This window comes from Phoenix dactylifera, chromosome 8, assembly GCF_009389715.1.
Source record: "Phoenix dactylifera cultivar Barhee BC4 chromosome 8, palm_55x_up_171113_PBpolish2nd_filt_p, whole genome shotgun sequence".
Classification (NCBI taxonomy): Eukaryota; Viridiplantae; Streptophyta; class Magnoliopsida; order Arecales; family Arecaceae; genus Phoenix; species Phoenix dactylifera.
Genome location: NC_052399.1, coordinates 18,242,191 through 18,257,162, shown reverse-complemented (window position 1 = coordinate 18,257,162; position 14,972 = coordinate 18,242,191). Strand labels below are relative to the sequence as shown.

At 37.2% G+C, this 14,972-nt stretch overlaps 1 protein-coding gene across 1 annotated transcript; it reads left to right on the top strand.

Annotated features, from left to right (window-relative positions):
- Nucleotides 1-3,812: 3,812 nt before the first annotated feature.
- On the top strand, nt 3,813-6,995 carry LOC103702936 (plastid division protein PDV1-like). Its single transcript, XM_008785578.4, has 2 exons — nt 3,813-4,245; nt 6,331-6,995. Exons 1-2 carry the CDS (start codon nt 3,937-3,939, stop codon nt 6,844-6,846), a joined length of 825 nt encoding a protein of 274 aa, XP_008783800.2. The 5' UTR covers nt 3,813-3,936; the 3' UTR covers nt 6,847-6,995.
- The last annotated feature ends 7,977 nt before the right edge of the window (nt 6,996-14,972 follow it).

Here is a 14,972-nt window from a genome sequence, read left to right as displayed (position 1 = left end):
CATCGTAGCCACCGTCAAATAGGATCCTCAAGGCAAAATCTATGACTAGCATGCTCGCTCGGATGGCTAAGAAAAAGAATATTTGATAAACTGGAATAAACAAAGGTATAGAAGGAGCTGATTGATACGGTCCAAAGATGCTTCCAAATACAAAATATCATGCTTAAGATCAACAACAAAATAAGCTATTACGGGACATGCCAAATAGAGGCTAATAAGAAGTCAAGGTCGATTAGATACGATTATCGATCTTACAAGTGGAGTAGGATCTGGCCATTCTGACGAATGTAAGCAGTTACCAGAACTCCAGAGGTAGAGGCCATACATTGATTATTACTGAGAGTGGGCAATTATGTATAGATTGTCTTCTAATATAAATTAGTGAATTATGCTCTTAAAAAGGGGAACCTTCGACACATCAATGAACCTAATTTATCTTTAATTATTTTTGCTTCATCTTGACTTTATCTTGCTCTTAAGTTATATGTGAGAATCTTGAGTAGTGGTAACAGTAAATTTTTTCAATCATAGCCCTGAGTGCACCCTATCCAACCTTATCAATCTTCTTATACAATAGATGGTGCGATGATGGTAAAGATTCTTGAAGGTCGAAGCACCTGGACCTATGCTACCATCATTATCTTCTTATAATTATCCTATTTCTAGCTAATCCAATATCAACGGCACGTTTGCGCATCTATCCCTTGCTGCTGGAGTTATTAAATAAGCTTTTTGGCATGTCCATCCCTATGCGGCGAGAAAAGACTTGCCAACATAATTAGTATGAAACTCATGTTCAGATCAATATCAACCCTATACCATCATGTATCGGCCTATACCTAGATGTATGCCGACTCATACCAAGGTGTATCGACATAAAAAGTAAGAAAAATAGTTGGAGGCTATTTCGACACGAGATGTGTATCATACTAACCCATGCCATACTGATACTTCACAAAAAAATTGATACCGAGATTGTGGATGTTGGTTTGGTATGCTAGCTTGTTTTTGACACGCCAATATGATGGAGGGATGGCAACAAATTAGGAATGAATGAATCGGATAAACCATTATCTGTACCTATCCTATACTTACATTAGGTTAGGGTGGGATGAGTAGAGATAGACGGGGTAGGTTGGGTAGATCGGGTCGAATAAAGCCGCAATTTTTCTTTTGGTACACAAATTAAACAAATAAAAAGAGTATAAAAAAATTTTGGTACTACACAAATTATTAAACAAACTAACAATGGAAGTTATAGGGCATAACAAACTAAATTTTCAATAATAATAGAAACTAATGTGGCCTAGATTCGCTCTCTCTGAAATCTCGCATGACAGTTCAAACTGCCAACCAGACGATGACACGTATCTACCGAAATCAATTACTAATTAAATTTCCAAACGATCAGCATAATTGGTACAGTTTGGCACGATCACGACATGTCTGAAAAGCATATCGTAACTGACTAAATCAACAGAAAAGAAAAGCATGTCTACTTGAAATGGATATCCTAATTGCCCCGATCAGCAGATATGGAAAAAGCTTAACTACTTGTTCGCGAATCTTGCGATCCTAATTATTGACATTTGGGGCGTGACGCGTTTGATTCCACATATCACATTGCGGCAAACAAGGCTAGAGGATCCCCATCAACCCTTCTTTCTATCTAGATGGGGCCAATGCAAGGACCTTCCTTATAGGTGATCCGCTTGGTAAAGTGAAAACAATTTCCATATGTAACTTTAAAAATCAAGTCCAATCAAGCTATCAAATTGGTTAGCTGGCTTAAAATTCATGAGAAATTAATTGATGAAATATATGTTGAGTAATGTGATGATTAGAGTGATTTGCCTGCGGAGCTTTGGACTTTATTTTGGACAAATGGATATAACATAGAATTTCAAAAACTATAATGAAATGTTTCTATTAAGAAAAAGAACTATAATAGCCATTGCAATGATTTTGTAGGCCTTCAAATAACACATCATTTAACTACTATTTGCCCATACTTTTTATCATATTTGATGAGCTTATCTAACCTTTGGTATGTAACCATTATATATATGTATGTATTCCATGAAAAAAAAATCTTATAATTAATTTACTCTTCCCCGATCTGGCAACATGATATGTTTTAATCTATGTATGGTCGAAAAGTTGCGAGTTTTAGAAGTAACAAGAAAGGAGTATTACCATTTCTAACCATCCATATAAGAAAAATCATATTTTAAGAAGAATGTGGTATCCTAATTTTTGGGGATTGCCCAATTGAGCGCTTTCCTGATCGTTGGATTCTTTTCCTGCAACGCCGCTCTTTCTTTCATCTCTTGTTCCCCGGATAAATTACGAGGGCTTCAAATAGCACCCATATTGGATGTTCAAATGTTTTAAGCTTTAACAAATCTTTTATGGGCACCTCTGTTTTGATTAGTGTGTAGGTAAGTCCCCATTAACTCCTTGCAAATTATAAGAATTTTGCCTCAGAAAGCAAATTCCGGATCTTACCTCTATTTGTTGCCTTTTGGTAAGTTAATCAGGATAGCATATGAATGCTCATGTGCTCGAGGCATATACAAGGGCCAGGAAAAGATACGATTTCTCTAAATATTCAAGAAATCTGGCTGTAGATGACATTGGATCAAAAGGAGCACCCTGGTGGGCCAAGCTGCCCATGCATTCCAACTCAATTTAATCATGCGTAATTCTAGTTGTTTCTTTAAAAAGAAAAAGGAAAAAAGGACTTATCGAATTGGATAAATCTAAGATGGAGCTCATGTTCAACCCTAAGTTCGGTAAAGCCAATACAACCAAACTCCAAATGTGCGTAGTTTATGGTCACTATTAATGAGTCCACCTTCATGGTCTCGCTACGTAGTTTATGGTCACTATGAATGAGTCGGTTTGACAATGTGTGCTGCATTTATCCTCTCTATCTTCTTGATTCTCTTTATTCTTCTTCTGAGATCCATCACAATAGTAAAAGTTGATAGATTTTTACAATATTTAACATAGAAGCAAGCCTCACCAATTTGATAGCCTTAGTTGGTCGCGGAAAGTTGAAAAGCTTTTCAAGTTTATGCAATAATTTTTAATAATTTTCTTATAACTGGTGAAGTTCAAATATGCCATTTGTAGTTTGCCATTGTGGCATCTATGGCCCAGGAGGAGCACCCTAGTGGGTCTAGCTGCCTGAGTCCTGCATGCATTCCGGCTTGTTTTAACAAAGTCTAATTCTAGCTGTCACATTCTAGTTATTTCTTTAAAAAGAAAGAAAAAAAAGGTTTTTTGATTTGGATAAACCTAAGACGAAGCTCAAGTTCTACTTTTAAGTTTGGTAAAGCCAATAGGACCAAACTTTGAAGGTGCACAATTTATGGTCACCGTTAAAGAGTCCACCTCCATGATTATATTCGTATATACTATAAAGTTTTTTTTTTCAAAAAAATTGTTTATTGTGCTTTGTACCTGCAATAACCTTCTTTTATAGTATGTCTAGGACCTCAAAACTCCAAAGAAGGTAAGACCTTAATCAAAATCATTGATAAAACAACCAAGATAGCAATACAAATTAATCTGCACCGCTAAAAGAGCCCGCAACCGCATTGCCGACTTCAATTTAAAAAGGTGTCCGAAGACCAAAGGCCTCGATTAATTTGCCACCAACTCGAGAATGGGCGCGGGGCACTGCTCACCGTGGGCGAAATATACTAATTAAATGACACGGTCCACATCACAGCCTACGATTGAGCCCTCGTTCCACTAAGATCTCGCCCTTAAAAACTACAAACTTCCCCGCTTTCACTCTAGTTTCCGTTTTCGTTCCTTTCCCTCCCTCTTCTCTCCGGAAGCGTCTCCCAGGTGTCCTCCGACTCCCGAATCGAAGGAAAGAAGACGACCCCGAGACCCTAACCCTAACCGTAGAAATCGTTCTCGATGAGATGGGAGATGGAGATGGAGGTGGTGCTGGACAGGATCTGGGACCTCCACGACAAGATCAGCGACGCCATCCACGACATCTCCCGGGCGCACTTCCTCAAATCCGTAAAGGCCCTGAGCCAATCCGCCCGGGAGAAGAAGCACCCTCCGCCGGCGGCCGGAGGGGGCGGTGATGGCGGGAGCGGGTTCGTTTACGTGAAGGATTTCCGAGAGGAGGAGGACGACGCGGCGATGGCGGAGGCGAGGAGCCTCAACGCCATACGGACCGCCCTCGAGAATCTCGAGGACCAGCTCGAGTTCTTCCACGTGAGCTACTTCAAAATTCTCTTTTGTTTGGATTCCTTATTTGCCTGTTTCGATTTGTTCTGTGGTTGGAAAATAAAAGGCTTATATTTTTATGGCTAACCGACGTTTGAATAAATTGGCTGCTGCCTTATTTTTAGACGAGTAAATTTGTGATCATAATCCGTAGATACTTTATTTTTCTCTTTTCATGATATTTTCACGGGATCGGGGGTTTATAAATTCACGATTTTTTTGGGGAAAAAAATCATCTTGTGTGCTGGAAGGATCATTGGCATTTAGAACTAGAATAATTCTTGCGGGAGAAAACAGTTTTAGCTTCTAAAATGTTAAAAATAACACTTCTTTTCAGTTTTTTTTAAGTCTTTGGTTGAAATTGATCCACAAACTTCTTAATTGTGTGACATATTTGATTTAACATTCTATTGACAGGGGTGTTCTTTGTTTATGCTTTCTTGTCTCACTTCATTACTTGTGCATGGTCCACATAACATTTTTGGACAGAAGCTCCTACATGTTTTTCTAATTTCTATATGAATGGCTTATTTCCGTTTTCAAAAGATATTTATGCATGTGTTATCTGAAGTTTGTTTATGTCTTTTTTTTTTGTCTCACTTCATTACTTGTGCATGATCCATATAGCTCCTACATGTTTTTATGATTTCTATTTCAATGAGTTATTTCTTTTTTCAAAAGATGTTTATGAATGTGTTATCTGAAAGGAAAATGTCAACAATTTACTCATGGAGAAGAAAAGAGCAACGCAGGGGACCTTTGCTCAACTCATATACTAGGTATCAGAAGTAGTTATATGTTTTGATGAGATTTCAAGTGCTACAAACTTCTAAAATAAGTTGCTGGCTCTCTCATGGAATGCCTAGCAGAGAAACTCTCAATTTTCTTTCTTTCTTTCTTTCTTTCTTTTTAATAATTAGAGTAGTGTTCAAGGTTCAAAACTTTGTTGGTGTAAAGATAAAGTGAAAAAGAAAAAGAGTAGGAAGAAAGCAACCCTGATTATCTGATTGTCTGGACCTTATTTGGTTGAGGGTGAGTCCTGTGATGTGGGTCTCAGGCTAAAAGTGTAACAGGTCTTATATATTCGTAGGACTTGGAAGATGAAATTAAAGAATGGTGTCCCATTGAGGAACTTCTGTCCACATGTTTACTCCGCCAAAAACCACAGATTTGTAGAGTTCCCATGATCCTCTTGATGCTGTCAAGTTATTCCTCCTTTGAATTTTCTTGCTTAACCTCCAGTTATATATATGCTAAAAGTATTGATCCAGATAAAGGTTTTGTAAATGGGTCTTCTTATCTGATTATATTCATGGTTAATTAATAGCATGAGATCTTCATTCTAGTCTGTTTCATTTTGCTCCACTATTTACAAATTCATTTTTATGATGACTGTTGAATTCTATCTCCTTTCTCCATCTTTAGTTGGAGAGATTTAGACACTCTTTTACATTCCCCCAGGGTTACTCTGATGTTCTTACTAGTGGTTCATTTAAACTGTAACATGCCACTTTTTTGTACAGAGCCCAGTTTATTGTCAGCAAACGTTTTAGGACAAGAGGGCTTGTGTCCACGAGAAAGTTTATTGTTTTTCAGTTGCTGTTATATTCTGTTCTTTAACCAACACCATGAACATTGTCAGTAGATTGTTTTCTGAATTTCGGTTTTGTCTGACAATATGCTCTTATACCAACAAGATTGAAGTGGGACAGATTGGTTGCAACACCATTAGCATTATTAGTATATCCATCCAATGATTTATAATTGCTTGAGGAATCCTTGATGTTCTCTATGCATATCCAATATAATGTTGTTTTCAAATAAGCAACTCATTAGGCAGGGATGTTCTTCTCTAAAAATTCCGAACAAATTTCACAAAAAAATTGAGTCTAGAATACTTACCACTATCCTTCTCAGAGATGTATTCACAAATGGCATCCTATTGCTAATTATTGTTTAAAGTTATTGATCACATTTAGAGCAACTTGTATTTTGCCGCAAGACATCTGCATATGGTTATAATATATTAGGGATGTCTCTAACATTAAGTTTACATGTATCATTGCCCTACAGACTGTACAATCACAGCAGCAAGCAGAACGAGATGCTGCAATAGCAAGGTTAGAGCAAAGTCGCATTATCCTTGCAATGAGGTTGGCTGATCATCAGGGAAAGAAGTACAAAGTCATTGAAGAAGCTATGGAGTTTGTTGGAGATGTGCCTGATACAGGTCGTTTTGTCTCGCCAGAAAACCTTTATGAGATGCCAAGGAATCAGTCAGGTGGTAATTTAGAAATTCATGAAGGAAAAAGGTCGCGTGTCTTGGTGCAGATGTTAATTTCTGGTCTGGCTTTAGCCAAGAAATCATTTAGATTGGAAAGGATTGACAGTGTATTAGGGAATGCTGCTATATTTGCTGTAAGTATGCTTGCTTTTCTACAGGTACATCAAGTGGCTTTCAGAACTGAAACTCTGCAGATACAAGATCAGGCATTTTACAGGAGAAATGGAAAGAATATTTCTCGGTTGGATAATTCTTCTCAGACTAGTCAGATGAAACATTTCGATGTGTTATCAGCTAGGGGCTAGGGCAAAGATTTTGATTGGATGAATGCTTATACACGATGTTTTTTTAACTTGTTAAGTGGAATTGTTATAGCACAATCTTTTGGAGCATGGTGTCTTCTAATTGTTGCAGCACGAAATGTGTAATCATATTTTGCTTAGTATTAGTTTGATTTGTTGTCACCTTGGTGCCCGGACCATTTGCCCTGGATTGATCAATTATGATCCTATGATTTAGTTTGGCTGTATGTAAATAATTCATCTGACAGGGTTTAGGCCAAGAATTCCTCATTGACTTCTACATCATTTATTTTTTTTCTGGCAATCTTATTGATAGTTTGAGCGTTGCAACAAAATCAAGATTCATCACATGCATGTATCGTTTTGCCATCTGGCATACTTTTTTCTTTACCTTGCATGCATAACTATGTGAAAGCATGGATGTTTTGACTACAAGGGCATTTTGGCTCGATATGACATCAACTTTTTCACTCCCTTTTCTATGTTTTATGGAATCACAAATCTCACTTCAAGTTCGTTTTATTTTTTTTCATATGGTAAATAAGGTTATCCACAAAAAATGAAATTGTACATGTATTTTAATATCATCCTTGCTATTTGGCCAACTATTTTCATTTAAAATAATATTGCAATCAATATCTAGCATTTCAATAAATACTTAAGCTCTTATAGTTTTAACTTGGGTAATTCTGATGAAGTATATGTTGACTTGTTGATTTGTACGTGGAATCAGGTGTAAATGCTAAGAAGCTCAATTCCATCCAAGCAGTTGTCGGGACCGCCATCTCCAGGTTTCTTTATACCATTTGTCTGCTCCTGGAATGGCATTTAATTTTGAGAGTATCGTAAAGGCTTTTTGCGTTGCTTTATTCTTGATGCCAGTCAGACAAGCCAGGACTGGTCTCTTTAATCTTTCCTGAAGTCACCTCGCTCTGTTCTTGGTCTAATATTCTAATAAGTTTCAGCTTTGGGATTCTTCCAGTTTCCTTCATCAATCAATCTGGCCTTCGATGTTACCGTTTCTTTAGGCCTTTATTTTTCTTTTTCTGCACATCTCTTAGTGCATAATTCTTTGAAGCAGGTGTAATCACTGCCGTCCATGATTCCACCTATAAAAAGCTGCACTGCGAAATGGCTCCATACCTGATACTGCAACACGCGAATTCCTGTTGTTGAAGAATTATGTGGGCCTGCTCACCAAAAGAACAGCATAGGCGTGAACCCGAGCCAAACTTCCTACAATTATCCTCTCGTGGCCTTTGGAAGACAATAACTGCAACGCTAACATTGCTGACGATATTACCATAGAATATATTTCTGACATCACAGAAGTCTCACTTGAGTTCCACCGCACCACCATTAACTTATCTCCATCCCTACAATTCACGGTTCCGAGAGAGCATCCTACTAAAACTCTCACGGGCACATTAATGACAGTTTTGGTTTTTTTATTAAAAAAATGGTTACATAAAGTGATACGGACCATACGGTTGTTTTTTTTTAGAATTTTTTACTTGAACATTCATCTAAATATTAAATTTTACATGGATATCTTTTCAAAATTGATATTTACCTGTATATTCTCGTAAAACATTATTTTATTATTGTACCATTTTTTATCCTTATTTTTGCATATGTATCCATGTCATCTAATGCCGTTAAAAAATTAACGATTTTAAATTAAAATGACCAAAATATTCTTAATGGGTAGATATAAAAAAAATATTTATAAGATGATTGTGATAGAGAACAAAAATATAATTTCAAAATTTTATTTTATTTTTAATTAAAATAAATATGGTTTTTATTGAAGGGGTTAGAAAAATCGTTATATTATGGGTATTTGTGTAAAAACGACATTTTATGAGGGTACAGAAATAAATATAAATTTTAAGAAAGTATTCATATAAATTTAAATTTTTAAGAGGGTATTCGTGCAAATATATATATATATATATATATATATATATATATATATATATATATATATATATATATATATATATATATATATATATATATATATATATATATATATATATATAAAAGACTTACTGGACTGGTCGCTGACAATTCACAGAACTGCATCAATATATCATGCGTTTCCGTGGGCCACGTAGTGGTCTTTTGGGCTCTGGATCTCTTCTACGGCGACACAGGATGCGCTCAACAATATTATCCTATATTTATTGCTTTTGAGAATATTGATGGGAGTTCCATCGATCATTTCCCATCTATATGCTTCATAGCTTAATCAATTCAGTCAGCAAGAATTTGTTCTCCGCAGTTGTCCATTAGCAATCATCGGTCAGAGTTATCTAAAGCCCACAAACTCAGACTTCTCCATAAGTACAGACGCTAGCCCGTTCCGTTTATATTCGGCTTTTGGGCTGAGAATGGCTTGTAAAACCTTGTCCGAACACTCGGATTTGAAGACATTGGGTTGGACCAGATAGTGACCTAGACCAACGAATGCAAATGGGATATAGCGTTGCGGAGGGTAAGTTAAAAAAAAAAAAAAAGAGTTGTGTGCATGCACTCCTCTGCAATACGAGTTATGTGATTACTGAATGCTAACGTGGAAACTTGTTTTCCGTTATTTTTTTGAGGGAAAGAGAGGAAACTAACTTTTTTTTCCATTGTTTCAGTAGAGAGTTATTTTGTACGCTGCGCAAGACGTAAATCTGTTGCTTAATTGCCCACGTATTTTTTATTATTGTGGGTTTTATGCCCAACAAGAAAATTGGAGCTAAAACCCAGAATGTTCGTATGGAAAAGATTTTCATGTCCTCCACTTATTCTCTCTGATGTTAGATGGACTATTGACAATGGTGAGTGACAATGGTGGCCTACTCATGTTGATAATATTTCAGTACATTATTTCTGGGTGAAAAGAAATCGAATCAGGAGTTCGTCTATCAAGTCTTTGCACCAGAGTTAGCTGAAAAAATATTGTCTATTCTAATGTTGAGCGGAGACATCTTCAACAGATTGGGATAGGATCCATCTTCTGGTTTGATAGTAAAAGCATATAAGTATTTTAACCAATTCCCAACCAAATCATGATGTCCATTAGGTGTGGAAGATAGGTCTTCATCCTAGAATCAGTCTATTATGTAGAAAGTGACTTGGTGTTGTTTACCATGTCCTGATGTCCTTTATAGAAGAGGCCTTTGCATACAAAGTTATTGGGATATAAGTCCGGATGTTGAGAAGTCCATAACTCATGTTCTAATTCAATGCAGATTGGCGGCCCAGGTTTAGTGATTAGCCTCATTTTAGGATTTTGCCATTTTTTCGACTACTTCTCTGGATCGTTTACTTCAGCTTATTAGGGAGAAGATCTTTAGTAAAAACAGGAGATTTGAAGCAACGTTGATGTGTTATATTGTTTGTTAAATCTGCCTGTCTAGGAATGATAGTACTTTCTAGGATACGAGGCTAAGTGCAAGGGTGATTCTGCTAAAAGCTTTTACTCTAGCTAAGGAGTTTACCCACATATCGTCTTTCGAGGGACCTATGATACAAGAGAAAATCTGTGGCTCTTGTAGAGAAGTTTCTGTATTATCTTATCTATATTATTTTTTTGGGAGCCACCACCTTTCTATTATATCAAGATTAATTTTGATGGTAGTGTACAAGCAAGAGAAGCTTTTAGCAGCTAGGTTTTGTTAGCTATTGGAGGTGTTAAGATCTTTAATACTAATATTCCATTAATAGAATTATTAGTTGCATGGGAAGAACTAACTTGTGCTATGCAACACTAAAGTGTTTTTCATACATTTAGCGGAAGATTCCTTGACAATTATTAGATGGCTATCAGATTCGTCGTCTACTGATGCTAGTAACCATCCTTCCATTGCTGGCGGATGATGCGTGTTTTGCTCTCTATTAAAATTTCACACATCTACCAGGAAACTAATAGTGCTACCGACTAGATGGCGAGTTATACGACTAATCACACTAGATCTACTTTATGAAATTCTTCAACACGTCCTCCGTGCCAAATTTTAAATATTTTATTTTCTAGTTCCCATGAATATGTGTGTGTGTGTATATATATATACTCATCTTAATTAATTAAGTCATCATTGTATAAAAAAAACAAATTGGCATGGTTATCCGTCCTCCCCATTTTTCTTACCAGAGGCCAACTCTAGAAGAGAGGCAAGACTTGTTAAATTGGCGATTTTTTTTTTTTTTTGATGTAAAAATTGGCCAAAACAAAAAAGTGTCTTCTTAATCAACGAAAAGGAAAAGTCTACAGTATTTGACAACTTTTGTGCTGCTTGGGGAATCATCCTAAGCATCAGTCCCTGCGGACTCCATCATTTCGAGCACGGCAAGGATTGATCTGCTGTAGAATCCATCCCCCAATAAGCTCTTCCATCATGTTGACTTTTGACCTTTCAAAAGCTTGCGAATGGTGGTTCTCGTGAGCCGCACTTTGTTGGTTGCTGAATCCTGGTGGGTCCGGGTCTCGTTTCACGGATCTGTTTGGTGGTCCTCACCAACTATTAAATCGGACCAACTATCGCAATGGATCCGACCCGTTTGCTAGAAAATTGTTCTCGAGGCTAAGGGGGCAATTATTAAATCGGACCACTCTCACAATGGATCCGACCCGTTTACAGCAGTGAGTTGTCGGTGCCTAAGATCAAATGAAAATTATAAATACCGCTCGGCTTATTTTTCTCTGTTCAAATAGAATAGAATTTATCTGCCATGTAGGAGTTCTGTTGGCAAAGTTTTTTGAGCCCCTGCAACACCTTAGGGAGGGCCATGTATTTTGACACCACATCTAAGGACTCATTTACCTGTTTATCTACATATTCATGTACATATAAAGGATATAGCTTTGAGAGAGAAAATATCCATATTTATGTGATGGAGCTTCAAGCTACTTAGCTAGGTGCTTGCATTTAATTCTTTGCAATAAAGCCAGACAAGTTTGTGTTAAGAAAAGAAGTATATCAAATAGTTTCCTTCTGTCCTTGCTGCTTTATGATGAGAAGCTTTGCTATGAAGACTCCCTAGAGAGTTCTAGCTCCATAGACTAATTAAAGCAATTTATAATATATTTTTGTAATGCTAAATATTCTAGGTAATTAATTTTCAACCTTTCTGATAGTTTGTGAACTTCAACTTTGAAAGTCCTAAGTGAATGTCTTAAGTGTTAAAATATTTACAAAAGAAGCGGAAAATAAAAGAAAAAGAAAAAGAAAAAAAATTATTTCTCTATTCCGTCACATTCGAGACATCCCAGAGTTTACATATATTCATATAAAGACTCAATAAAAGAAAAGTAATACAGATTGATATATGACCACGCTAACAAAGAAAAATATTATGGGTAATGTAGGTTATTATGTGATCCCTAAAATTATCCTAATAAGATTATGCCGACAAAGAAACATAATATAAGTTGATACAAGATCACGCTAATAAATAAAAATATTATGGATGTGCAGGTTGTTACGTGATCTCTAAAATTATGTTAATATAAAGCTTAAATATAGTTATCGCATCTAAAAAAACAAAAAGAGGATGCTTATCATATATGAGAGCATGCCAAATATGATAAAGATGATCACACAATAGCCCTAAATACAATTTTCATCATGAAGCAGGTATATACATGAAAAATGTGCAGCATGGATGCTCCCATGCTCAAATTTTATGTATGTCCACGTACGTATGTAGGCATCTGTTTCTTGCTAAGTTAGAAAGACATGACATTAGGGTATCTTAGGTGGAACAATTATAGTAGCATGTCCGTACACAAATGCAAGTGTAGATAGCAGCAGGATGTTGATAAACAAGTTACCCTGCATTGATTTCCGTTCAGAAAACCACGGCGTAGGGGCTGATAAGGATATGTCGAGCGATGGATGCGATAAGGTGCCAATTAAACATGCATGAGATGCCAAGGCATGAGCACATGCAAACCGTGGTGAGGGAATGAATGATCCGTGAACCCCATGAGAGCTGGAAGTACGGAGTCCACGCTTATAAGACTAAAAGACTTAGCACGAGATCTTAAGCCCCTGCACCCCCCTGCACTCCCATCACTGTTCCTGTCGGTAGGTGAAAGCTTTAGCCCATCCCCCCCATATCCTTTTCCTACCAAACGCTCCTCTACCTATCAGCAACGCTACTTACTGTGGAGGTGGGGGCCTCCACAGTTGCACAGTTTTCCTCTGCACCAAACGCGGCCTTTGCAGTGCATTTGCATGTTGCTACGCCTGGGCTCAGTTGGTTCCCGGATCTGTCGCCGCAGCAGTAAAACTCGCCTTCCAACAATGGCGGCCACGCCGTCTGAAGTGCATTTAATGGGGTCAAGTACAGACTCCAGAGCGGTAAAACAGAGTCCAACTGAGTAGCTGCCACTCTTAATCCAGGTAGAAAGAAAAAGCTTGCAGTCATTAGATATTTCGCGCTTCCTCCATGCCATCATAAAACGAGGTGTGTTTACAAGAGGGAGAGACCAAAAAAGAGTTGGACCCACTTTCAAGTCTGCACTGCTATCTATACATGCAACTAATACCCCCATACAATCATCAGTGAAAGGGATGGATGCAAGGGTGGGAGGTAAGAAACCAAAGAAAAGGTTGAGGAGTTTTGGTGCCCTTGTGATTTGTCAAAGACAGATTGGGGGAAGTGCCTTAGTATTGTCGAGGGTCACCACCCCTGCTTCGAGATATCTGGAGGAGCATGGCCAGTAGTGACACTGTTTTTAGGATGAAACATATTTTAAAAGAGGTCTGGGGTAACAGGGGAAAAAAAAAAGAAGCTGAAATTGAGGGGTAATTTAGTCATGCAGGCAGTCTAAGAAAGCAACCTTACAAGCTAGAATGACAGTTGTGGAAAGCAACTGAGTTTTTTTGCCTCGTAACCAAGCTTTGGCCCATGAATGCTGCCAAAAGACTGGAAAAGGATAGAGATACACCTGATTGCCCTCTCTCTTTTTTTCTCTCTTTTTTTTGGAGCGACTAGTGCTCACCTAATTTATTTCTAGCTTGCGAGCCTTTCTTTTCACTCATATTTGAAGGCTGGGTCCTTTGTTTTTGCTACAGAAGGCTGAGTCCTTAAAGAAAGTGAGCTTAAAACCAATGAGAAGAGTGTTTAATTTCCACAAGCTCTTCAGAGAGATGGTCACCACTTTCTCGGATGGGAATCCCAAAGTTCAGTTGAAGTCAAATTAGTGCAAAATGATTCCTTCTGGGATTACGAGGAGCACCACTTCAAAAGGCAAAGAAGAATAAAATTCCTGAGTTGGGTTCGTGGTCTATATCATATTGTAATCCAATCTTCATTTGTCCTCATAAAACCAGATGTTTGTATCCGTATCCATGTTCCTTTGTGACTCTAGGCAGCATCAAACTCTCTAGGCCTATCTGAACCTTGTAATTATCATCAGAATTTGGGATTTCAGAAAGCTTACCAAAATAATAATCAACCTTGGACTCGAAAAAGTATTAGATAGCTATTTTAAGTTTGGTGAACTTAACCGGTTAGTATCCATTGGATTAGCAAAACACCTCAACATTTTAAAGTTTCAGAGTTTTAGCAAACCAAGCTATGTTTCAAACCAGAACAAGCATCATATAACTAGTGCTAGGAAATTATTTCTCTTAATGCAACTTAAGAAATCAGTCAAGTCAAGTTTAATAGAGGTTAGATATGTTTATTTATTTATTCTTTTCTAGCAATGAGACAAAAAATAAAAAAAAGGCATTTTCCTTCTTTAATGTTGCAATTATCTACTTTCTTGTACCAACAAGAGCAGCTAATTCTATCTGTAAGTGCTCCATTAGGCTTGTAGAAAAGAACCAGTAACTTACCTTCTTTCGACATAGAAATGTTTCCTAACATTAACTCATACTGCTGTTCTTTGTTCATAGTAGTGGAGTTGAGTCCTTTTCTCTTGTCCAGTGGAACTTTAATTCTAATTTCTTTCAAGGGCAATATTTTAATAGCAGAACAAAAACGGTTCAGGGACCACTATCTGTGCTCGTGGTCCCAGAGTTTATTCGAACGGTTCCTCCTTTCAGGTTTCAAGGAAACCAGCATCTAACGATGAAGGAAAACTGTTGCTAGGTTTGTTTCAACTTTCAAAGCAAACTATA

Bases quoted from the DNA above. Each gene is read 5' to 3' on its own strand.
- LOC103702936 (XM_008785578.4), top strand. From the start codon at position 3,937: ATGAGATGGGAGATGGAGATGGAGGTGGTGCTGGACAGGATCTGGGAC. The intron at 4,246-6,330 runs GTGAGCTACTTC...ATTGCCCTACAG, and splicing joins ACCAGCTCGAGTTCTTCCAC to ACTGTACAATCACAGCAGCA.